Genomic DNA, 25,901 nt, shown 5'->3' with positions numbered 1-25,901 from the left:
TTGAGATGACTTTTTAAAATGTATTTCACACATGTATGTTGTAACATAATTATTTCAATAATGGAAGTTTTAAGGCTAATAAAGAATGTGCATTAAAAAAACTTCCTAAGCCTTCATCTGGCACTAGGCTAATATCTTGAAAATTTGGCACAATTAACTCATGTAATTCGAGAATAAGAAATAGTTATTCTTCTCACTTAACAGGTACTGACCTATGTTCTTGAGCTGACATTGAATGCTTTACTTTAAATGACCGCTGCAAATGCTCTATTAGGCAAGAAAATTGAATGCTATCACAATACATGCTTTTTACCTCTGCTGAAGAAAACTGGAAGGCCATGGTTTTTCCTGTAAAGCAGCTAGTTAGTTATTGAGGGGTTTACACTTACATAGCTGCACATCTCATCCCACCCTAGCAATTGCTAGACACAAACTGGAAGTTAAATGTGCTTGAAAATGTGACTGTATCTTACAGCATTTACTGATTCCCAAGCTTAGCGGGACTCACGCACTTTTCTTTCCCATACTTTCTCTCCCAAGTCTGAGCTCTTGCCCTGGCAATGCAATATGATTCGAGAGCTGCCCATACGCCATGGCTGGCCATTGGCCTGTAATGCTGTGTGCTGCTGTTCTCACATCAGGTAGAAGCCATTGATTGCTTAGGGTTCTAGGTTTGTTCTTTTATTAAATAGCAGGCCCTAACAATTGCTAGTGTTCACCAATCCAGAAGAAGTGCAATGAAAGGCAATATTATGTCAGGCTCAATTTTATCTTTTCATCTGTCCTACTTGGTACAGCATATTCCAGGTGGAGACTGGCAGGATGCTAGTGCTAAAACCTGCCCTCCAGCAGCAACAGAAGTATCCTAGGTCCTCGTCCCGTGTTCAGATCTCAGCTCCCATTGACTGCCCTGCGCCCATCAACATCCTTTGATATGTGGATACCTCCTGACTTGGGCGTTTTGCTATTTTGAGAAGGGAGAGCAGTATCTTCTAACTTCTCTACAAATATATGTGCTCTTGAAGTGATTCTTACAGTCTGTGTTAGGCTAGATCAGGTCCGTATCTTCACTTCTGGTATCATAAATCATTAATCCTTGACACCACATGATACAGAGATAGGTAGATGGTAAACTTGGCCATAACTTGGTTTGGTAGCAACTTCCCTTAGCAGTCTTAAAACATGTTTGTTTTTTTTTTTTTTTCCCAGGTTAATGGGATATATGGACAGGAGACTTGAGCTTACTCCCTTGGAACCATGACAGTTTGAGGTGTTGCCTGGCTCAGCCCTTGGATGGGAAAGAATAACTTGAACATCTCTCCGGTCATTTCCTGATATTTTCAGTTAGAGAACAGATGTGATTCACTCCAGAAGGGACTGCTGAGTGCTCCCATGTGTCTGATCTACTAAGCAAGGTTGGTAGCACCAGCTCTCCATAAGATTTCCCTCTCCGGAGGAGAGGCTGGTGTCAGCCCCAGCTAACTCTCAGAGGCCTGACATCAAACTGGTTGGAGTTCTGTTAGAAGCCAACTGAAAACGTGTTGCTGTTATTATCTGACGCTGGCTGAAACAAAAGCCAAATGTTGATGAATGTCTGATCCTAAAAGTAAACAGTTTGGTTTTTTTTTTTTTTTTTTTCTCTTTGCAAGTCAGGGGCCCTCTAGGGTTTTATCTGATTTTGGCAATCTGTTGCGCATTTTGGGGCCTGGAGCATGGTTTTAATTGTTACATCGCAAAAGTTGCCAAATAATGTTGAATGCTCCTTAAAAACTCTCTCAATTTTATGGAACTTCTCAACGGCTTGACTAATACAATAATTGCTGGAACTCTGCTATGTTGCCTAGTGGCAAATGGAATTTTTTCATAATGATGCTGTCTGTCGTTAATAGCAGGATTTGTTCTTTCTCTCAGTGGGAGAGAGGCCAGAAACCAGTGGTATCTGTCTTTTTTAATGACAGCCAACAGCAAACGGATAAAATAATCAATTACATCTACAGCTAGGTAGATAAAGTATAATTTATCATGTCAAAAACAAAAATGTTTTTAATTGGGCTGTTAATCATTTTGTAATTTTAACTAGAGAGATGAGGGCACTATTTTGTGCTCAGACATCACTAATATTTCATACAATATTAACTGATCTTATTATAGTTTTAATAACAGTGTTTACTACTAACTGCCAAAATAAGAAATGCCATTTCTGCTTTCATTAGCTGAAGCCTTTGCAGTTACAAAGGACTGCCATTCTCTTTCGTTTTTCTCCCACTGGAAGGATCCAGGAGAAGAAAAGGCTCCAGCTGACTAACTAGCTCTAACCGTTTCTAAAATACCATGCTGTTTGATTAGGAGTGCGCATACAGGTTACCACCAAACATGTTACTGAAATGATAATTATTTTTTTTTTTAACAGGAAAAAATAAAAGCAGATTAGTGTAACAGCAAAGGCTGAAAGTGAGGAGTTTTGATTTCTAGCCACACCTGTGTTGTCATGTGGGAAGCTGGGCAGATCACTTAATCCCTCCTAACTTGTTCTCCCTGTCTGTAACATAAGTATTAGGTACTTTATCGTGCTTCTGTGGAGTATGTTAGTGGTGCAAGATTCCTGAAAATTTGATTAAAAAATGGCAAACATCCGGGGAGCTGAGCAAAAGGAGCCAACGAGCTTTGAGGAAGGAGATAGGAAGTTTACAGCTGGAGCTAAATCTTCCCCCTGTTCTAACTGAAAATGTCCTCATGATGCCTGATAAGTGAGAAATCATCTACCAGAAAATCTCACAGCACTGGAGTAATTTGGCTGTCTACTCTTTTGTTGTTATTCATATCAATTTCATGACTAGATAACACTGTTTAGGACAGGATCTCTATTTTACTTACAAAATCCACATTTAGACAATTCCAGACATGCTAGGAAGAGAAATGTGATTCTTGAGAGCCCCTGTGTGTGAAATACACGGCATTACTTCCCTGCTTCAGAAGTGCTGTGCAGCCATTGAACTCTTAACTTGGTTTCCATCAGAAAAGCTCTGTCTACCTTAAATCAAGAGTTGTTCTCTGAAGTACCTACATGCATGTAACACTGTCTGCTAAAAGCAAATTTCACTTTGTGTTACTTTTTTGTTTGTTTGTTTGTTATGGCTTAACTTTATGTCCACAGGGTCTCCCAGTGCTGCGTGTAACACAGACAGGGGCAGGACTGCCCTTCTGGTAACTGGATCTTCCCTGTGTGGGGGGAAATATCAGACACTGAGTGGGTTTTTTACAGGTCTAATGGCATCACTGAGGCAGTATTTAGACTGGGAAGTAGGGAGGAGAGACTATGGGACTGACTTTCCTAAGCATAAATAAATTGGAGGTACATGAACATTCAAAACATTCCCAGAGAGTCACATTGCACAACTTAATGGGCCTGGTGCCCTCACCTGTGCCTATTTTATGTGACTCTTAACTCTGGCATTCAGTAGAAATGAGACTTGTGCTAATGACATCCACAGCCCGTGGTGAAGAAAATATGCTGCCACTTTGATACAGATCCCCTTTTAAGGAGAACACAATAGACAGCCAAGGCTTTTTCCCATCTGTTAGGTGAATGTTACAGTTCCTTGCCCAGAAACGTGCCCTCAGCAACACCCCTCTGCTTTCAGTGTTACACTAGGTAATTTTTAATAAGAAAATGGTTATCTACTGCCCCTGTGTTTGCCACCTTGATTTTACCCTCCTTCTCCATTTACCTGAAAGGAGGGAAAAGGAGTGAAAAGGAGGAGCTGGGTTGGCTGGGGGAGGGGAGCAAATAACTTGGGGAGGGTGTTAAACAGACTGACCAGCTGCTATGTGTGAAGTATCTGCTTTCTAATTGCTTCTGTTGGAATTCAGGGGATAAAGGCACTGGCTACACTTAATTAATAAGGCAGGACTCACATAAACTCCAGCTGTGAGCGCAGGACTGGTCTTTAAAGGATAAGCTCAGGAGGTGAGGCAGAGAGTTTGATTTCGTAGCATGAAATCCCACCACACGCTGCTGGTAGTGTGTCTGTCTGTCCACCTAAGCCTCTTGGTCTGAACTAGACGTGAGGTATCTATTGCTGCCTGTGCCCCATCCCAAATAAAATTGATCAGTCCTCAGAAATAAAAGATGTGAGGCTGTGTTTCAAGCTAGGATGAAACTGTTGTGCTTTCACCCTAGCTTGAAATCCCCCAAAAGTGGAGAAGTTTGGATCAAAGGTTTGTTCAGATTTAACAAAAATATGGGCTTTTGCAAAGATGTAGGCTTGGCCTTTGGCCCTTTTTTTCTGCCTAGTTTCAGAGGATCTGGATTTTGCATCCAGAACGTCTCTCTTTCTCATCCAGACTGTCTGCCTGAGGGGGTTTGCTACAGGGGTAGGTCTGGTGGGGTGGCTGTACAGCCCATGCCTCTGGATCGTTTTCCAGTGATCTCTTTGAGGAGCACAGTCGCTTTTCTTTTTTGTTCCTTCTCTCTTTCTCTCTTTTTCTCTCTTTCTTTCTTTCTTTCTCTCTTTCTTTCTTTCATGGCTCAAAAAGGTGACCAGGAATTTCCCTGAGATATAGGCAAGGCCCCTGAAACTCACATGAAAACGTGAATGCCACACTGTTCCCCATTTGTTCCTGTTCCATTATCACTGCCATGGGACACCCCCACACCAGTGCAAGGCCCTCCCAGGCAGATCACAGCAGCACTTCTGTGGGGTGGCCCCTCTGAATTTCAAAGCTTGCTGTGTAAGTGTGCTACACTAGGAAACAGTGGAATCAGAAACAAAGTGGAGGGATGTTTGCATGTAGTTAAGAGCCTGTTTTTCCTCACTAGTTGTGTAAGGAAATGAGCTTCCCGCTTGAGGTGAGGTGTCATTTGCTGTCCTGAAACCTTTGCAGCCTGGCTGGTCTGCTCCTTTGGGTGCCAGCAGGTCTGTTCCATGTGTGATTGCTCTCCCTCATGTGCCTTAGCATGTCTTCCAGGAGGTTCTGTTCCATGATCTTCCCATGTATAGAGGTGAGGGTCACTGGCCTGTAGTTCCCTGTGTCCTCCTTTGTCCTTTCTTGTAAATGGTAGTGATGTTTCCCTTTTTTCAGACCCTGGGGACTTAGTGTGACAGCCATGACTTTTCACATATGCTGGAGAGTGGCTCAGCACCCCTATCAGCCAGGTCCCTTAGGTCCCTTGGATGCGTGTCATCTAGCCCCATAGACTTGTACACGTTCAGTCTCATGAGGTGATCTTGGACTTGCCCTTTCAGTGGGGGGAAGTTTGCTCCTCCAGTTTCCACCTCGAGGTTCAGGGATGTGAGGTTCAGGGGTGTGAGAAATATGAGAATCCTGGCTGCCATCTCATTTAAGGATGAGGACAGTGTCTTTTTTCTTTTTAAGTATGGATCAATCATGTATGAAGATGAACTCCCACTCAGCCTCCCTTGGTCCCTACCTACTTTCATTTCATTCTGCTGCTGCTCATTATTTTATGGTTTTGTCCTTGACTGGTAACATTTCTCTCTTGTTCTTCCTTACATGCATCATTAAGAATGGGAAGAACTTATATTAAAAGCTCAAGCCTCATGTAGATCTTAAGCTGTAAATAATGTTTTATACAGATTCTAAGATTATTAAATCCTTCCAGTTTGCCTCCCTCCTACTCTTACAGTTCATTTGATTAGAGTGGAGATATTCTTTTGAAAATTAACTATTTCTGTTTTGATTTTGCAAGCAACCTTGGGAAGATACAGTGTGGCTGTGTGCATTGATGATCAGAAGATTTGCCATAGGAATCCAGAAACACTGCCTTCCAGAGAACCGACTGTTGGCATGGAAAACAAACACCAGAGAAACCCTGGAATTCCGAGATGTAGTTGCCTTTCTGAATGCAGGCAAGTTGCAATTAAAAAACAGTTATTTGGGGAGAGCAGTGCATTCAAAATACAGTTCTTTGGAGAGGGCTGGCAGGCACATCACAAGTGAAATAAATTAGTAATGTGAGGAGATAGTTATGCTTGAGGATTAACGAATTTTGGACAGCTGTAGGAGCCAACCCACTGGGCTCTGTGCATTGCCTCGCTGTAACTATTTATGCTGCTCCTCTGGATACCGGGGCATCACAGAGCCAGGCATCTGAAGCACAGCTTTTCCCTACAAATGCAACCAAACCAGCTGCTGCATTTTGCAGAGATCCTGACACTATAGTGCTGAGCTGCTCTCCATTCCACTTGGTGAAATCCGCTCACCTCAGTCTGCGTGTTAGGGGTATGGCCAGTCAGTCAGGCTTTGCTAGTATGGGGCCGAGCAAGGAGAAATATCCTTAGTAGAGATATTTATTGCAAAGCTGCTGAAAGGCTCACAGTAGACAGCCTACACAACGAAACCATCTCCTTCAATTAGTCCATGGTCATCAATGAGGTAAATGTCTCTGCCTTCTGACCCAGACAGGGTGGAGTTTTAATAACAGACATAAATCTGTTGTGCTTCTCTCCTCATGACCTAACGTATGCTGTCAGGGCAATGCATGCCTCAGAGAAGGAGTAGAATTTATGTGTACAATAAAACAATAGAGCTTCAGTGCTATCAGCTGTTTGATGAACTTTAATATGCATTTGCTATAAAAAAGGCAGCGAGTACCAGAATGCTATACCCAAATAAGAACCCTTGATCCATTTGCATGACAGATCTTCAATTTACTCACATTCATGTGAGAGACACACATAAAAGTTATATCCACGCTAAAATTCACTTAGAAGCAGCCTGAAATACCCCCCAGTTGCAAGTGATACTGCAGTACTTAGCTAATACTCATGTTTCCGTGGCTTTGCCTTCACGATTCTTCCAGTGGTTCCTTTATGTTTTCTGGTATTTTGCCAAACACCTGTGAATCGGAGCACAACAAATATTCTTGCCATTTAATTTAGGCTTGCACAGAAAGGCTATAGTAGGCCGGCTGCAGACCTAATCCCAAACCTCTAAAGAGGTTTAAGGCACTCTGGTTTCACCTAATCCCGAAACCTAAACCAGAATCATTGAAAACCTCCACGACACCATAGGAATGGGCAAATAAAGGGTCTCCACTATGAAATTATTAAAGGGACACGGTGTATCTTTTGGATTTGAGACCTAAGGCTTTACCTAAGGAGCCCGGAGTCCACAATGCAGTGTTTGTTTTGAAGACAGGAGGTTGAAAGCTTTACTTAACCAGAGGGCCGCTCCTTCCTGCTGCCCAACGAGAGGAGGGGAGGATGGGAAGGAGGGGGACCTGCGAGCTGGGGTGGCTGTGCAGCACGGCGGGGCGGTGGTACTGCTGGGCGGTACTGGCGGTGCTGGCAGCGCGCTGCTGCTGCTCAGAACACAGATTGTGCTTCTGAGAGCTCTGCGAGGGGTGGCAGCGCATAAAAAGCTGTGCTGTAATGTGACTTGCAGTGACAGACTGCATCCAGCTGTGGTACATTGGACCTGGCATTAATTCGAGTTCAATTAACTGCACTGTGTCCTTCCTGAATTCCGGTAACCGCCCCATCTCGCCGCGCACCTCGTTCTGTGTGTCCTGAAAGGGGCACCGCGAGCTCAGGGTGCCCGCGGGGAGCAGTAACGGTACCGCATCCTAACGAACACCTCCCGAGCAGACCGAACGCCCGGCAGCTCGCTGTGCGCGCGGCCCAACCGCCACCTGCAGCGCCCAGCTGCTCTGCGCCCTTCATTACGAGCCGCGCGGCGCATGCGCACCGCACCCCCACCCCCCGGCCGCTGCCAAGAGCGGCCCGCGGGCATCACGTGGCTCCGGGCCGCTGCCGCGCGGCGCTCCGCGTGTGCCCGGTCCCCGGGAAGCAGCCCTGGGTACAGCAGGGGAGCGCCGAGTCATCGCTGTCTCGCTTCCCACCCCCACCCCGAGGCGGAGCGGCGTTCGGTGAGGGACGGGGGGGAGAGGGCGGCGGTGAGCGGAGGCGGTGGCGGCGGCGGGGCGGGCGGGAAGCGTCGGCTCGGGGGAGGCGGAGTGCGCCTGCGCGGGGCGCTGCCGTGGTAACGGCGCTCCGCGTGTAATGGCGGCCGCCCTCGCGGTCCTTCCCGCCTGTCCGTCGCGGGGGGTGCGGGGCCGTCCCGCTGAGGCGGCTGCTTTTGTGGACTGCCAGAAATGCGTCTTTTTGAGGCACTTAAAAGGAAGCGGTAGTGAACGAGCTCACGTAAAATCGGCGCGGACCCAAGCCCCGACCTCTGCCGGGTCTCTCGCCCGTGCAGAGCGCAGCCCCGCGGGCGCCCGCTGAGGTGACGCTCCGCCGCACGTGGTGTCGGTGTGTGGCGGCACGGAGCGCTGCGAGCAACACGGCGCGAGCCGACAGCGCGGAGCTCTGCCCGGAGCTCTGCCCGCCCCGCCGGCGCTGCGCTGCAGCCGAGCCGCACGGCCGGGACCCAAATGGCCGCGCCGCTCCCCCTGGCGGCGGCACAGTGCCGTGTGCCCCCCGGCGGGGCGGCGGCTGTTGGAATGACGAACGTGCTTAATGCAGCTCCTTCATACGCCGCTTTTCAGTAGAAAATCAGCTCCTGTCCAGGTCCAACAACTTCATTTTACAATAAATAAGCTAAAAGAAAAGGGCGTGCTGTTTGGCAGCGCTCTGGGAAAAAACTAAAGGCTGTGTGGGATCAGAGTCGGGGTGACCGACGTGCCCTCCTGGGGCTGTTTGGAGGAGCATTTCGGTTTCTGCGCAGCGCCCCGCGGGTCTCTGGGCAGAGCGCAGTGCCCTCCTGTGAGCCGTGGGATTGGATTGGAGAGCACGCGTATTTGTTGCTGTCCATTTTAGCGCGTTTTAAAGAAACCACAGACATCTTTGTTTTCTTTTTAGGTTTTTTAACCTGCTTTTAATGATTCCTGTTAACGTTTTAATTGATCTGCAGGGAGGCTTGTTCTGTTCTCGTTACTGTAACAACATCCTGCGATCAGGAAATCTAGCCTGGTTTGTTCAGGTGTGCCATCATCAGTTATCAATGGATGGTGATTATTTTGCAGGTGGAAGTGCCGTTTGTGCACACGCCGGGATAGCTGCCAGCCTCTCATTGCAAACAGCCTGGTTTTGGTTCACGGCTGCAGCTTTAAGCATTAGCATTTATCACAGCAGAGAGCAGATCTGTTGTCTGCACGCACCGCACCTTGCTGGAGCCTGCTGGTCGTTGCAGAATACAGCGGGTTTCTTTTAGCAGTGGAGCCCTTACGACTTGCCCTGACATTCTGGGGAGGCGTCCGTTGCTCTGTGTCACACACATCTGGCTGTGTTGGGTTTTGTGTTTGCATGCTTTCATTTTTAGCTTGGGCACTGTTTCTTTGCAAGCTCAGCCGTGAAAACACAATGTTTCAGCGTAGTGGTGGGAGCCACAAACCAGCCACTTGTTGCTAATTGGCAGGTGTGGGAATTTACTGCTGAAAATTCGTGCTTTCCAGTATGTTAGCTATGAAGCATTGTCTCTGTGGGGGAAAATAGCTGCTGTGGCTGCTCTTTGTAATAAATGGCACTGTTGTGGGCAGGTTGGATTAGAGGTGCGTGTTACATTCCTGGGGTTGTAAAGGCAAATCTAGAGATGATTAAAAAGCAGTTGAGCTTTACTGTTTGCACATCCTTTCGAAGTTGTAGGACATTATGTGGTCCTTTTGTACTGTTTGAACCTTGGCGCAGTATTGCGTGGTTGTGAGGATGTCTTTACGTAGAAAAAAGGTAAGTTCCATAGCAGTAGTAGCACTTTGATCCAAAAAAATCAGCGTGGATGGATTTGTTTTCTTTACCTGAATACAGTTTGACTCACTGCGATATACTTGGTAGTACAAATGCTGGGTTTCCAATTAGTAACGCCTTGAACGCTTATTTAACTATTGTTTTGTGGGTTTGTTGTTTCTTTTTTAAAATACTGGCCTCTGTGGAGCAGTAGAAGTGCTCACAGAGCCAGGAGAAAGAAATACATCTACAAAAATACCTGTGTGTTTCTTGCCTGAGCAGAAGAGCTTCCTTTGGGGACTCATGCTGGCACCGCTGTATGCTAAAAGGAAGTGGACTCTGCTTTTCCTAAGCAAAATACATGTGTATGTAATACATATATGTTTCAGAACATGCTATGGCACGTCTCGTTGACGTGCAGCTAGCTAACGATGGCACAGCTCAGCTTTTCTAATGTTGTTTCAGTGCTGCTTATGTCTTGCTGTACGTGTCCTTACAGCGAGGGGCTGTTTGACAGAACTGGAGCTTTGTGGGATGTCAGGTTTGCTGTGCTGTGAAGAGCGACTCGTTAAAGAGTAGGTGCTGTTATCAGGAGTGTCGCTGTAGGTCGTGGTTAGGTGGCAGACATGACAGGGGGCGCGGATCTCCTTAAGGACTGCAGTATTACTGGGTGTTGTTTTAATAGGCACATATAAACAGCTGAGCACTCCACTGGAGGGACTGGGCTGTGTCATGATTCAAAAGCACTTCAGATATGAGTCGGTCTCTTCTGCATCTCAGAAGTGGAAGCTGCAGAACGCCACCTTTCCTAAGGACGGGTTTGTTCTCACTGCTCTGCAGAGGGGCGTACAATTGGAGTGTTGCACTGCAAGCAAATGAGGAGTCCTGGGAGTAAAATCCTTCCAGTCTGCAAATTCTCTCTCGTGATTTATTTTTAAAGGTCAAACTGTGACTGTTACAGAAAAAAGAAAAAGTAATTTGTACAGGAAAACCTTTCCAGGTGATATTCAACCCCGACCTCTGCCTTTAGGTTTCCCAGAGCTGCTGGGTGACTGCTGGCTGTAAGGCAAAGCTGAGCAGGAACTATTTGCAAAGAAATGCAGAGCGATGCTTTGCCTTTCCGTTCGTTTTAACTGTTATTTTAAGTTACTCCGTGATTTTTTTTTTAGTAGGCATTAAAATTTTTTGATTTAGAGAAGGAAAGGATTCTGCTTTAAAACACAGCAGGTAGGAGTGTTAGGACGGCCGTTTTGCACTCGGGCAGCTGGAGCAGCTGTGTGTTCCCCACTGAGATGAAAATGCTACACTTTGAGATTTAGAAAGGTAAAAAGTGTGACCGGAGCATTAAATGGGAGGGCCACATGATACCAAAGTTTAGCTCTGTGCTCATTGTAAAGAAAACCCTCGTTGTGGAAGGGAAAAAATGAACTTGTTCCACCACTTTCTTTTTTTCCTCAGGAGAAAACACAGAATATATCCTAGGTAATAAATCTGTTTTATGGCTCACATGAGAAAGGGTGGAGAAACTCCCATTATTTTCTTCCCAGAAATTGAAATGCACATGAGCTAACACGGAGACACTGGGATTTTCATCCAGCGAACGCACAGCTGGCTTCTGCTTTTATTATTTTCCTAAGCCTAATAATTTTTCATTTGATTAGCTGGTGGCTGACAAAGCTATCACTTGCTCAGTGTTTTGTATATTTAGTAGAGTAGGTGTAATGCAAAAATGATAGTGTAATACATACCCAGAAGCATAGCTCAACTTGCTCATTTGATGAGCAGTTTCTCCTTCCCTCTCCTTAAAATGCCAGTTTCTATCATCAGGTTTTGTGTTTGAGCAGAAAAAAGTAACTGCTTAAGGACTTGAGGTAGGACAGCTGTGTAAGCATCTAAGAATTCATTTTTTATATTTGCATTACGGAATCGGTACGAATTTGCACGATGCTGTGTGCGTGTAAGGGGATGGCAGGAGTGAGGTGGAGGTCTGCAGGGCAGCCTTACCACGTGGAGCTGAGGAAGGAAAGTCCTGGTTAGAGTGAAGGTTTTTAACCTTGATGTGCTCATTAGAAATCTTGATTTCTGCCTCATTTGATGTCAGTTTGGTGCTCTTTTATACAGTGGATGCCTGGGGAAGGAGTGGTTTGTAAGGATTAGTGGAACCTGTGTCCTGTGTGTCTGCATTCCGACCTGAGTCCATTGCTCTCGCTGAGTAGTTGGCGTTAAGTTCAAGCTCTGGAGCTGGAAGGTTATGACTGCTAAATGCCACGAGCCAGTGTATTTTCCCTGCTAGAGAAAATGACCTTAATGGGCAAATGGGAGATGACATTGTGGAAACTCTCTTTGGATATCTCTCAGAGATGGCATGCCTGCTGCATATCAGAGTACCAAGCACTTGTGTCTCTGGCATAGGAGAAGCTGCCGTGCTGGCTCTCAGCTGGGGAGAGGCTGTGCTGTGGCAGGAGGGGAGCAGCTGGGGATGCTGCTGGGGATGCATTGGAGCAGGCCTGGTCTGCTGTGGCGGCACACGCCTCTTCTGCAGCACGGCACCGTGGCCTTTCCTTTGCACGCCGATCCCTTGCCCCAGGTGCAGAGGGCTCTGTCCGGCTGGCAGGAGGTTGTTGAGCAGGAGAGTCCGCAGTGCTGTGTTGCATTAACGTGTGGGACAGTGAGACCTGGCAGCTCTGCTGGGAGCAGTTGGACTCAACTGAACAAGACTCTCAAATTCGAGAATAATTGGGAAAATGTAAAACATCCCATGTTTTCATGTTTGCTTCTTTCTTTCTAATTGTGTATTCAGGTCCTCCTCCTTTTACTTCAACAATTGAGGGTGTTGGTTACTTCCTCCCATGTTTATGTAAGACGAGCTTTTTATAGTCCATTTTTCCAGTTGCTGTATGTGTTTCCTTCACGGCAGCGTAACCCGTTATTCTTCCCACCCCTCACAGCCAGTTACACTGATAGAAGGCCTTCATTTGTTGCCTTTTTTTAATCTGGCTTGTTGTGGTTATATGCTGTTTTTTAAACAATGGAGCTATGGGGCTGGACACGGTCGTTATTCCTGCTTAGAAATGTGGCTTTTGACAAAATGTGTTTTGTTCTCAGTAAAGGAAAGCCATGTAACGTGGCAGGGAATGATCAGCCACGCTTTGCTGGCAGGGCATTTGGTTTGAACTGCACGATTCCAGCTCGGTTCTTGCTCAGATGAAGATCCGCCTGGAAAAACAAAGCCAAAAGCAAAAAGAGTTTGTCAGAAATGGGCTGCATGCTGGTTTGTACAAAAAAAATTCTCATTGTAATGCCACAGGTAAAGAATTTTTCTTTGTTATCCATTCCAACTTGCATAGGAGCATCCTATGTAAATTTAACGTGAGTGGGCTGAGCTGCCTCACTGCCCCAGGTCTTTACTATGCTCAGTCTCCATATGGGCTGCTGCTTTCCAAGCGACCAGTTTCAAGGTGAGGCTGGAATTCTGAACAGTTGGGACAGGAATTCACTCATTTGCCACCAATTATCCACCAGCTGCACTGCAAACCTGCAGCAGCGACAGCCAAAGGTAGCTCTGAAGATGACAGTGCCTGAGGAGCCTCACATCTCGCACCTCGTGGCCCTGCTGGGACACCTGGGGGTCCGACATTTCCCCTCTTGCACACTCTGATTACTCTTTGGAAATAACTTTGTAAAGGTACTTGTTTATTTTATTGCTCCATTGCTAAATTATTATAATCAACAGTTAGCATTTAATTATAGCAATTTTATGCTGTAAATGCTGTGTATGGCTGATGATGTAATTGGACATTTAATAATATCCTTAATTTAAAAGTAAAATGGGAGAATCTCTGAAATGAGTGCCTTTGTGCCCATTACACACTGTTATCGTTATCTAGTGACAGCGTGTGTTCCTCCTAGCTAGAATTCTCCTTCATGCTGGTACTGTCTTCGTGCTAGATCGTTCCTGTCCCTCGAAGCACCTCGGGGTAGGGTGGGAAACGAACATGTTCCACAGGGCCTCCTTAGATGTCATGTTTGGCCGTGGAGGAATGGCAGCAGTAAGGGTTGCAGCCCAGCCCTGCTTCCTTCCATCACTCCGAGCAGCGCAAACCGGCAGGCACGGGGCTGTGTTCGGTAGCTGGGAGTCACACGGGGGTGGTTCCATGTGGAATGGGGTGACGCTGTTTGTTGCCCAGTGCGAGGGGAGGGGAGGGAGGCAGGCAGGATTGTGTCTGAGTCACCCACTCCTCCCGGAGCGCCTCCTGGGGCGGTGCCGCCGCGTGCAGCCCGGTGCAAGACTGAGCCTGAAGGCTTCGCCAGCCTGACTGCGTGTTCTATGGCAGTCTGACTTTCTGGTAATGACTTTAATATGATTCAGTGTTTTCTCTTTTGCCTGATCTTGTCGATGAGCCTTCATGCCTGATCCTTCCCCCGCTGTCGTGGCAGCAGGACGAGCCTTCCCGTGCCATCGGTACGGTTGCTGCTCGGGTTCGGTGGCCAGGGCTGGTGCATTTTGGCACGTTGTTGGCAACATTGCTGTTTAACAGCAGACCAGGGCTGTGACCTTGCAGAAAAATGACTGATCCTGGAGCTGCTCTTGTGAACCTTTGTAACTCTGAAGCTCACTCGGATGGTGAGGGTAGAGCAGTATGTAGATCTGTGGTCCTGGTACTGTTGGCCAGTTCACATCCATTGTGACTGAAATTAGAGCTCCTGAGGCAAGTGTGTGTGTGAACGAGGCCGAAGCACCCAGTGCTGGATGGGCATATGGAGCATGGCTGGGATGTAGGTTCCTGTGGGTCACCGACAGTGCTTACTAGAGACTGCTAATAATAGCAAACAGGCTCATTCCATTCCCACATCTCTAGGGTTTTAAAAATCCAGCAGAACCAGCAAAATACCTAAAGTTCAGCCAGTGAAATCCAGCCAAATTTTGTACAGATTACAGTGCTAGTTTCAATTAAATATAAATTGTGCACTTAAAGCGTACAGTTTGCTTAAAAGGAGGTACTTTGCCAAACCGTAAATGTACCAATTACTAAACTAAGAAATAGCAGTTTAAGGAATCCATCTTCATAAGGTTTAGTAAAAAAGCCTTTCTGGTATTTTTATTGCTTTTATTTAACCATGTGATTCATGTTTAATCCTGGTTAGACTTAATTCGTACAGACATATCTTTATAGCAGGCTGGGTGCTTCTCTTAGGCAAGCACCTTCTGTGTCACCAGGCTGGGGGGGCAGGGAGTACGGCTCAGTCACGTCATCTTCTGCATGTGTGAGAAGTCTGTCTCACATGATACCTACAAGAAAGACATGGGTGCTCATAATTCATATTATCCCATAAAATGTAGAAGAGCGTTCTGAGACTGTAAATGAAGGTAATTTATGTATAAAACCTCATCTGTGAAGAATTTATTGCTGTAGTAGGCATAATATGCCTTGGCAGTCTTCTTCCCTGAGAGTAGGACTTGCAGATTTGAAAAAGGAACTTACCTTGCAGGCTGAACTGTACCTGGTTTTATAGAAAACACATTATGATGAAGACTTTTGTGTTCGAGAGAGGTAAAGACAGCTGCTGGGTTAGTGTTCCTTGGCTGCTGCTCACAGGTGTGCATGCACAGCTTTGCTGGGTGGATCGTCTCCTTCAAATCTGTGTTGTTTTCGTGGTGCTGCTCTTGTGCAAAGTCATTGATGTATTTGGGACCTTAGTGGGAACTGTTTCACCACTGAGGGAACTGCAGAAGTATATTTGCAGTTACAAAAGTTTCTGAAGTGTAGTATCAAAAAATGAACGTTCTGCTTTGCAGAGGCCATTTGATAGCAATTCCATGAAATCTGGATCTCATTTCCTCATTCAAGGACTTCACAGGGAGCACGTGGCCTCGTGCTGCCCTCTGTGCTTGTGCAGAACTACTAGAGAAGGACCGTGGGATCCATCCGTCTCGTTGCCTTTAAGATTAAGGCGTTTCCGGGTGACCATGGGGAGATGTGGCTGTTGTGTCCCAGCACATTTTGGATAGTAGGCTTTGGGCATGTGGTGGTGGAAGTGAGGCTGGAGCAGGGCAGTGGTTGTGGTGCAGTGATGCTGTGCCCAGCCCTGGGGAGATGGCAGCACTGTCTCCTCCACATCAGAGCGGCACTGACAGAATGACGTCTGACATGGGAGCGTGTGTGGAGCAAAGGTGTGTCAATGAGCTCCTCTGTGCAGGAAAAATGGCACCCACTGACATTCATCAACGTTTGCTGAGCAGTGATGGAGACCCAGCAGTGTCTGTGAGCGCAGTGAGGGTGGTGGCAGTGATGTGAAAGACAAGCCATGCTCCACACGGCCGTGCAGGTTGCCATGAGCGCAGCACACAGCTTTGGTCATGGTGGTGGAAGTGCACAGCTGGGGGCGGTGATGGCATGATTTTGACGTCAGTGAAGGTTTATCTCAACCAGAGTGTCAGCTGGCTGCTGCACGAAGCCTCGGAGGGGTTAAGTCTGAAGTACTGCTTTCAGTTCTCTGCTTATCCAGATGGATTTAGTGCAGTTAGAGATGGTACCAGCAGTGACAACTGAATTGATCAGGGGAAATGGAACCAGTGTCCTCGGAGGAGAAGTTAAAAGGCTGGGACTCCTCGGTTCAGACAGAGATTTATCTCTGGGATTTATACAGTCATGACGGGGGTGAAAAGCTGAATGTGAGACCTCCAAGACCTGCAGTGCAAAAGCTAGAGGGCACTCAGCAGAGCTAGATGGAGGTCAGGTTTGTAACAGGTAAAACAAAATACTCCTTCCTCTTCCGAAACTTCAGATAGTGAACTTGCTCCCAGGAGGAAGTGAAGGCAGTGATATCAGCAGGTTCAAAAGGGATTGGGTGATTTCATGGACAGCAGGACCACAAATGGATAGCAAAATTACAGTGCCTTGTAACACCACTGTAGTGACTGTGTATGGGTGAGCCTGCTGGGAATGGGCTGCAAAGGCAGTCATGCTTTCCCTATGTAGCCTCTCTAAATAGCCCTCCACTGCTGGAAATGGGATGCTGTGCTGCATGGACCGCTTGCCTGACCCTGCAGGGCACGTCTTATGCAGTGCTAGAAGCATACAGTGCTTTCCTTTGAAAAGGTCTGGTTGTTAATGTGCTGAATTCTTGTAAGGATAATCAAGAAATAGTTGGTAGCAAGCATGTTAATACTGCATTGTTGATACTGGAAGTATTTTAATGTGTCAGTCTGATCCATCGATAGTCAAATGCCTGCCTGCTACTGCGTGTGTTACTGATGTGACATTTATTTGGAAAATGTACAGATTGGGAAGTGAATTTTGTGTGTGCTTATTGGTTTTTCTTGGCACTGAGTGTTGGTTATCTCTGAAGTGAGGAGCCAGGTGCTGTATGGTGCCCCGAAGGTGTGCACGGCAGCTCCGCAGGAAGCAGTTTCTGGTTAGGAGCAGTTTCTTCGTGCTGCAGTACTGCCCGAGATGCTTTGTGCTCATTTGAAGTTGGCCAAGTGGAAGGATGAGACAGAAGAGGGACTCTTTGGCTGTGCACACCCACAGGTGGGGCCCAGGGCTTGGGGCTCGGTGTCCGTGCCGTGCACCTTCCTGTGGGCCGGGGCATCCACACAGCGCGTGGTGCCTGCCCAGCTCCAGCTGCCCAGACAAGCCCTGCTTTTTGTGGGGTATGCGGGCTTTCTGTTACTTACATCCAGGTTTCTGTGGACTTAGTTAGACGTCGTTTCGTTATCCACCTTTGTAGCATGGAGGGCACCTGCGAAGAGAGGAATGCAGCACTGCAACACTTCAGTATAGCAAACAGAGAAGTGCTTTAAAATGTCTGGGTTGTATTATTTGGGAACAAAAATAGGCTGTTTTAATTAGAGGATGTGTGTGTTCTTTTCACACGGAGAACTCCCCGTGCCTGTGTTGCTGCCCTGGACTCGGGCTTTGGGTAGGGGCCCTTCCATGCTGTGCTGTTCAGGGTTGCTTTGCTGTGTCTGAGGAAACCCGGAGCGGTACTGATGAAAACCCAGCATAGGAAACGGTCGCGGTGCTCTCAGAGGTGCTGCTGGGAAGCGTTTGGTTTTGAGTGGGATGAAACGGGGGCCAAGTTGTTTGGAGCATCTCCTCTTCACATTTCAGTTCAGTGAATGTTAACACAGACGAAGAGCTCAGAACTGCCTGAGCAAAGCCTGGGCGAAGCAAGCCTCCATCCGGTGAGCGTTTGATGGCATCGTCCTTCTGTTTTCCGGGGCTGTAGGGCAAAAATACACGCAGCCTTTTAAGTCTTCACACCCAAATATGTTTATGCGTATTTTTAGTCACTATTTACTGCTGGCAAATTTATCTTGATGTGACAAAAAAGTTTCAGATGTATTGTTCTCCTAACAAAGATTTGACCCTCGCCTTTACAGACAGAGTTTCACTATTTTTCCTCCCGGCCTTTAGTTCAAAGGCACTTCTCAGCACGCAGGCATTGTATGAAGCAGAGATGTGTGCTTTATATCACAGGAGTTTAGAGAACAATGCGAAGGTCAATTGTGTTGCTTGCTCTCCTGTCACATGGGGTGGGTGTGTACATGAATGCATCCCTGGAATTCCACTGTGGGATTTGCATCTTTGAAGCCGCTGCTAAAATTACTGCGGAGGCTCTTCCAAAGGCGGATACTGATAGAAGATTCAATGGAATCGAAGGTCGCCAGCCTGGTAGGCGTTGAAAGATACCTGGCTATGATACTATTTCTGATTTAATAATGCGAATGGGAGGCTAGCCCTTTGTAATAATTAGGACTAATTACTGAAGAGGTGTTGACAGATGGGCTAAGAGGAAACAAACTGCCTTTATCCAATGGCTTAGAGTCAGATTACTAGTCTTGTGTTATCTGTTTCTCAGAAAGTAGAAGCTTCAATCATTCACTAAGTCTTCAAAGGGGAAAGGGATCCTCACAAGGTACAGGATTTGGGATGAAGCTATGAAATACGTCTTTGACTCAAAATGGCTAAATTAATCTCCTTTCCGTAAATTATCATACTTTTAAAGTTTGAGTTACAGACGGAGAATCTGATTATGGTCCTGCAGAAGAAGTGAAATCAATCTGATGGCTGTCCCGTTGTTCATTGCTGCTGCTCGTGGATCAGCCTACCCTCAGTTCCTCGCTCTGTTCGTAAGGTCACGATTCCTTTCTTTTCATCTCATGCCACGCTTGTTATCTGCCTGAGAAGGAGAACAGGGTAAATACACTGCAATCCCCCACACTGTTTTATGCAGATCTCACATTTGCTTATGAGCAGAAAATGCATCTGCCAGAAGATGACAGTTCCTTACCTTTGTAGGAGACAGGATCACAGGCATTTTAGGAAGAAGGTAATGGTAATTGGGTTTACCAAAGAATTCCTCGCTGATGCAGCATTTCCTTAAGATATCCTTCTCCTTGTGGAGGCGGAGGCCTTTCAGTACGGCTGCACGACGTGGGCACAGCGCGGCTGTCCCATGCGGATGGAGCTGGCAGAGACGTTCAGGGTTAATCTGTTGTCCCAGGAATGGGCACTCGTGTGGCTTACTGCAGGCGAGGGTTTGGCAGCCCCCCTAAGCCCCGCTTTTTCTGAGAAGTGCGAGACAAATACGATTGCATTTAATAGCGTTTATCAGAAGTAGCTTTCAATTATTTATTTACTTTTTAACAAAAGAGGCCTTTTAATTAGTGTTTAAATATTTATACTAGTTTTATCGTGCTGTAAAATTGGTTATACTTTGATCTAGCTTTCCTGGTTTGAGATAATAGGACGGGTAAAAGTTTTCCTAATGAATTTGGTCAGAAGATGACACTGTGATGATGTGGTGAAAGGCTGGCACTTCAGCTCCTGGCAGCGCGCTGCACCGGGGCTGCTGGGCGCACAGTCGGGGCCTGCAAGTTCAAGTCCAGGTGCTGCGGAATGGTTCCGAGCTTCCCATGAGGGCAGGGACACAGCTCTGCGTTTCGGTCGATTTTTGGCCAGAAAGTTTATTGCAGGTGACAGGAGCGGAGTTTGGAGTCCCGTGTGGAAACCACGGAACTGTGCTCTGGAACTCTGGTTTTATGTCTGTCCATCTGCTAGATGTTAATTATCATTATTCCTTAAAGCAGATCAGCTAGTTGGTCAGAACGTCACACACACACAGGAAACTGAGCTGAGAGCTGAGCATCGTCAGTACTCAGCCGCTGTTCAGCTTGGCACCTGCTTTTTGTTAGTATTAATTAATTAACATTAATAACGCGACTGTGACTCAGGCTCAGAGCATTGGACATGAGAGCTTATTTAATGAAAGCATCTTACATGGCTTTTCAAAATGGATATAGCCTTGATGAAACTGGCATGAAAGAGCAGCTGTGGGTTTGTATCTCAAGAGCAAGCTTAGGTTAAACTGTTAAAATAAACATTTTATTTTATACTCAGGTAATATTTGCCTCGTAAACGTCAGTCCTGTTTGCACTGGAATTACAGTGATTCTCATTAGATTTCCTAGATTAATTTGCTCTCTAATAGCTTGACTTCTCCAAATGAAATTTGTTTACACTTTATTGGAATCCTAATAGGCAAGTTATTAATTGGGCCTGAATTTTGGGAGGTATTCTATAGCATGACAATACTTGATAATCTTTAACTCTGACATACACTTAAACATGGCATGGGTCACGTTGTTCCCTCTCTTTGTGTCTCGGTGCCTCCCGCCCGCAGCTGAGTGCATCCGTGTTCATTAAGGGGCATTGGTGTCCAAATGAGCTCCAGGACTTCCATCTGGAAGTGGCGGTAATTTTTATTTCAAGTGTGGCCAAAGCAAAATAAAATACACCACTAAATATTAGTACACATTTCTGTTTTAACGTAGTTGGGCTTCTTGAAGAGTAAGAAGAGCTTTAGTGATGCATGCAGTAAGCTGATGTAAGAGTAAAATGTGGCTCTCATAAAACTGACTTGAAACATGAAAATTCACGTGATTTGAAGACAAGTGTAAAAATGAGCTCTGGCCCCGTCTCCCTTCTGGCTGCAGAAGGCCACGTTCTGAGCACGGTTCCGCGTCCGTTTCTGGCAGCTCCAGGTTGGGTCCTGCGCAGGGAATCGATCGGAGAGGCACAGTGTGGTGCATTTCAGAAGCAGACATTAATTTCCTATAGGTGGTTTTTTATTGCACAGTGTCACGTTACATGTCCTTAATTCCACGCTCTGCAGTTATATTTCACACTTTGAAGAAAAAAAGCGTAGAAGACAAAATGTCATCCGCTGCGTTTCCTGTGCCCTGTGGGAGGAAGAGAAAAGTAATAGAACAGACAAATAAATAAAAGCGGTGTTGAAACTGCCGTGACAGCTCCTGCAATCAATTGTTTGTCTGCGTTGGTCAGGTGCCAGAATAACAGCATCCTATTATACAAGAGTAGATTAATTAAAGTAATTATAACAGAATAAATTAAATAATCATAAAAGTTTGTCATGGGAAAAATATGTGTTTAGAATTAATTAGTTTTCAAATGAAGCGATGCTTTAATTGGGCAGAGTTACAGAATCCTTAATTGCAGGCACACAATTCCGGCTCAAATAACTTCAGTTGCTGTAACAACTTGATACGTTTCTTCTCTGTCAATTCTTTTTAATAGTTTGTTACCAAAGAAGATTATTGCAGGAAATGTCTGGAGCTGTAATTAGGCCCATGCTACCCGAGGACGTCGTTAGCCCATGGGAGCGGAAGGCGTGCAGTGCTGCAGCAGCGCTGCTCGCTGCGGGGCCGTGGCCGTGCGGGGCCGCTCTGCGCTCCCTGTTGCGGTGCGTCAGTCGGCCGAGCTGACGCTCACTGTGCTCTGGGTGCTGCAGTGAGGCGGTGCCGTAAATCTTTTCACTGACGTTCTGCATTTTCACATTCTCTGGATTTTCTAGATCTGGCCTTGTCACTTTCTTTTCTAATATCGTTTTTTGCATTCCCTTTATGGAGGGTGTGTCGCAGAGAACAAGTGCCGTGCTTTGTGCCGACATCGCCTCGCTGTACCGGGCAGGTCGTGCCTCCCAGAGTAAATCGTAGGGCGTCCTTCCTCATCTGCAACGTGAGCCTGTTGATGAAACAGCAGAACTTCGTCCATTTCAGCTGTATTTTGGGCTGCCCTTACTAAAAACCACCATGCTGACATTGCGATGGAGGGGTCCCCCGATTTCAGCCCCTGTATATTCAGTGTGAATGTAACTGATATTTGGCTGCCCTCAAAATGCTGCCTTCAGTGAGATGTGCGGCGCCCAGCGGTGTAACGCTGCCGGGAAGGCCGGGCAGCCGACGGCGGAAGGCAAAAGTGCCAGAATGAAAGGCTGAAAAAAATGATCAGTCTGACACAGTGGGAGTATTAGAATGATTAATGCTTGTGTTAATTTATGGCTCTTACATATTGATTAATAGCTTTTTGTTCCAGTGACCACAATGTGTAAGTGGCAATGAGATCCATATGCTAACTCGGTGTCTTTCGGATAATTACCATCCTTCTTTCTTTTGTTCCCATGCTGACTGTTTTTGTATGGAAAATAATTACTATACGGTGACTGTAAAAATGGCAGATGGAGGAATTTGAAGGTGAGCCTCAAGGCACAGCCGCAGGGCTCGGCGTCCCGAAGGTGACACACTGCCACTTACATGCATTCTCCGTGCAAACTTCATTACTTCAAACCGTAACATGCTGTGCTGCAGTGTCATCCCGCTGTGGGGCACTGGGGGTGCAGGAAGGTGCCAACGCCGCCAGCAGCCGTTACCTGAGCGAATCCCATCACCGTGTGTTGCGTTGCACGATGGTGACCGGGCTTTTTCTCCTGCTCCCATAAGATTGCTTGGCGTCCTGCCAGCTGCTGATCTGCAGTTCTGTTTGCTGCCAATCCGGCTGTTACAATTAAAATGTGGAAACTTCCACTGCTGGTTGTGTAAGTGTGAGCTGTGGGAGCCGCTGTCAGCGGGGCGGTTTGGTGGCACTGCCTGCAGGGAGGAGGAGTGCACGGCCATAATGCTGCCTGTGCAGCAGTGTCTGCTGTCGGTTCGTACAAGGTTGCGTGGCCAGGCAGTGCAAACCAGTGCTTTCTCTTTGACATGGAGGTGTCTCCAGCAGGTTTCATGAGCAGAAGCTTTCCATCTGGCAATCTGTCCAGGCTCTGCACCCTCAGCACACACTGCTGAGTTCTTCCCGTCCCTTCCTGTGATTGCTGTGTTTTTTTATTTTATTTTATTTTACTTTATCTGGGGGGAGAGGGGGGCTTAAAAGCTGCCACAGCACATCCAGCAGTATTTGTGTACCAAACATCCCAGCTCAGCCCTGTGCTGTCAGTAGAATACAACACTCCAGCTGCGGTGAGCTGCACCCCATCCAACTCCTGGCCCCGCTCCTCAGCGGCCGCAGCAGTGGCGCAGGGCTGTGAGCTCAGCCTGGTGCCAATGGCAGAGGACCCGTGGAAGGAGGAGGAGGATCGATTATTCACATCTTTCTCAGCTCAGGCTGTGCTGGGCCTCCTGTGGGAGGGTGGCACCCGGCAGGCGGGGAATCAAAAAGAAATAAGAGGGATTTCTTGTAGCTGGTGGGGAGCACACCTGGATGCGCTGGAGTTTTGCAGTAGTAATTATGTGTGCACACCTGCTGCTTTCAGTCCTGTATCAGTTTGCCAGACGTGCTTAGATTTATTTCAGCCGTACCTGAAAAAGTGCTCTGACAGCAGAGCTCGCTGTGAGCCCGCACAGAGGGGAGCGCCCTGTCCGTGTTTTGTTGGAGCCGTTGGTATCTCAGACAGAACTGCGGAGTTTGCAGGGGGAGGAGAGTGCTTGGATGATATTTTAATGGCAATTTGTTTTTGCTTCCATGTGTGATAGAAATACAAGTGACAGGAGTGGGAACAGGAGGGTTGCTGAATTCTGCTGGAATTTTTCCTGTGGGAATCTGTTAATGTTTTTAATTCTCTGAGAGATTTTTCTAAGGTAATCCTTTTGACATTTACATATTTTAAATGACTCTCATAAAATAAAAGCTTAGCTTTTTTTAATATCTGTGTATAAGATGTGGAAGTGATGATACTGGAATACCACTGCACAGAACTCAAACGGCTCAAAGAGTGTTCTGCAGCCTACACAGCATCAGCTTTGTGTAGGAGATGAGCAGTGAATTGTTTAAAATAATGGAACTGTGGGGGAAATGCAGTTGTTGTGGCACTTAGCAGAAGCACGTTGTGCTGGGCAGAACCCTTTCTGTACCAAATGTGTGCTGTGCTCTGTGTAGCCATTTGCTCTTCGAAACGCTGATGTGAACAGCTGAGTTTTGCCCTTGTTGCTCAGAAGGGATTTAATCAGGAGCCCGAAGGTTTGCAGCACACCGTGTGGACAACGCCTTTGGTGGTCTGTGCTGCACTGAGGCAAAGCTCAGCTTCTGAGAGATGCCACCAGGAGCACAGGGAAGGCCAGGGGATCGAGTGGGACGTGTTAAGAAATAAGACCAAGGGGTGGTGTGAGGTTTCACCTCTCAGTGGTGATTTCCTCCCACAGACAAATAATGCCATAAGCAAAACAGTATATTTTAATGTTTCTTCATAGCTGGTGGGAATCAGTCAGAGCGTGAGGGCATCTGAGACAAACGTAAGGAGCTTTCATGTGAACTTAGGTAGCTTCTTCAAGCCCCTGAGCCAGATTTGGATCTCAGACCAGCCTAAATGCTAAGCAAATCATTTAATTAAATTTGCTGCAGATATTCCTGGTTAACAAGAGCAGCTTGGTCTCCCTGAGGCTAAATGGAGTTAACGATAAAATAAATGTTGTGCTAATTAGAGAGCTCATTTTCTGACACCTGGGGTGAAACCTTAAGAGGTCCTGGAGATTTCAGACTGCGCGTTCATGGATGTGAGCCTCATACTTCTGCTTCACGGGGGCTTCAGCAAAAGGTACCCCAGGGTGTTCAGATCACACAGGCCTCATACTCAGCATGGCTGTCGCTGTCTGTTGTCATACAGCGTGGCAGAACTGCTGTCTGTCAGCACCAGCACACTGCCATGGGTTTTGTTATCCGTGTAAGGGGACGGGGCTGCTGAGCTCCGCGGTGCTGTGGGTGCGCTGTGATACCTTACGGGGTGCTCGTGGGTGCCTGCAGGAACCACGGGGTGCTTCCGGGGGGCTCTTAAGGATCACAAAGTGTCGATCCATTTAAGTTCTCGTGGGACTTTCTGCTGACGTAGGTACCAGCAGCAAGAGTTTATCAGGAGTCCTTAAGTGCTTTGTTCAGGCTCACGGATATAGAAGGCAGCACAGGCGCCTTTTTACAGTCCAGCCCTTGCAGAAAGGTAAATGAGACACATAAGACTGTCATGCTGCTGTTCATTTGTTGAGTCACGAGAGGAATTAATAAGTCGTTTAATATGCTCAATAAAAAAACAATATGGGCTTAATATTAAGCCCCATTTCAAAATTCATATACCTGAATTGTAAAACAACAACAAAACGAAGCCAAACCAGAACAAAACACCAAGCAAAGGACCTGGCTTCAAACAGCAAGAAGTCACTTCATTTGCTTATAAATTGAACTTATGTTTTTACAGTGGAGGTTGTTTTGGTGTTTGTTTTGCTGTAGCCACTCTGAAGATTTCTCTGAGGTGCTGCCCTTGTAAAGACGTGCACTTGCAGAGTCTGCCTGATGCCAGATAAAGCCCTTCCCATGGCCAGGCACACAGTTGTGGTCTGTCAGCAAAACTTCTGTGTCAGTAATTGGAAAAATGCTATTAAAAACAACCTGCCCAGTAATCCCAATCTGCTCTGTCTCCCTTGCTCAGTGCACAGACTCGGTGTTGTTCCTCCCTGCAGAAGGACACAGCTCCTCCAACAAGCCGCCCAGCTATTATTTCTGTGGCTCCGCAGTGTTGTTTTGAGGGTGACAGCACACTGCTGTGCTGCCCAAGGTGACCTTCTGTGACAAAATTCAGGATTAGGGCACAGCTGAAGCGTGTTCCTGACGGGCAGTCAGAGCTGGAGCCCACCGTGCCAGCCCCTGGGAATAAAGTGTTTAACACAGAAGTCGAAGTAGTGTGAAATAATGTATTTCTTTTTTCAAGTAACCATGCTTGGAACCAGAAGCTGAAGCACTGGGGAGCAGTGGCAGCCCTGTGTAAAAATGATCACAGCTCAGATCTCATCTGAAATTCTTTTCACTTGACATACATACTGCGGTGCTTCTCTGTAAATGGTTGTGGTTAGAAAGCACAGACAGAGCATTTGATG

General features: G+C 46.7%; 1 protein-coding gene across 13 annotated transcripts in view; it reads left to right on the top strand.

Moving 5' to 3' along the window:
* The first annotated feature begins 1,377 nt into the window (after positions 1 to 1,377).
* The window catches only part of GNB1L (G protein subunit beta 1 like), a 42,317-nt gene continuing 17,793 nt past the window's right edge, over positions 1,378 to 25,901 (top strand). For 5 of the 13 annotated variants that reach the window (XR_005840007.2, XR_005840006.2, XM_040647992.2 and 2 more), the window contains exons 1-2: positions 1,378 to 1,415; positions 5,711 to 5,870. Coding sequence is in view for 4 of the 13 variants with exons in the window: in XM_040647992.2 (XP_040503926.1) it covers positions 5,809 to 5,870 (62 nt within the window). In the remaining 9 variants the exon portion in view is untranslated. 13 annotated transcript variants of the gene reach the window in all.

This window comes from Gallus gallus, chromosome 15 (assembly GCF_016699485.2).
Source record: "Gallus gallus isolate bGalGal1 chromosome 15, bGalGal1.mat.broiler.GRCg7b, whole genome shotgun sequence".
NCBI lineage: Eukaryota > Metazoa > Chordata > Aves > Galliformes > Phasianidae > Gallus > Gallus gallus.
This window is presented reverse-complemented; position numbering and strand designations above follow the sequence as displayed.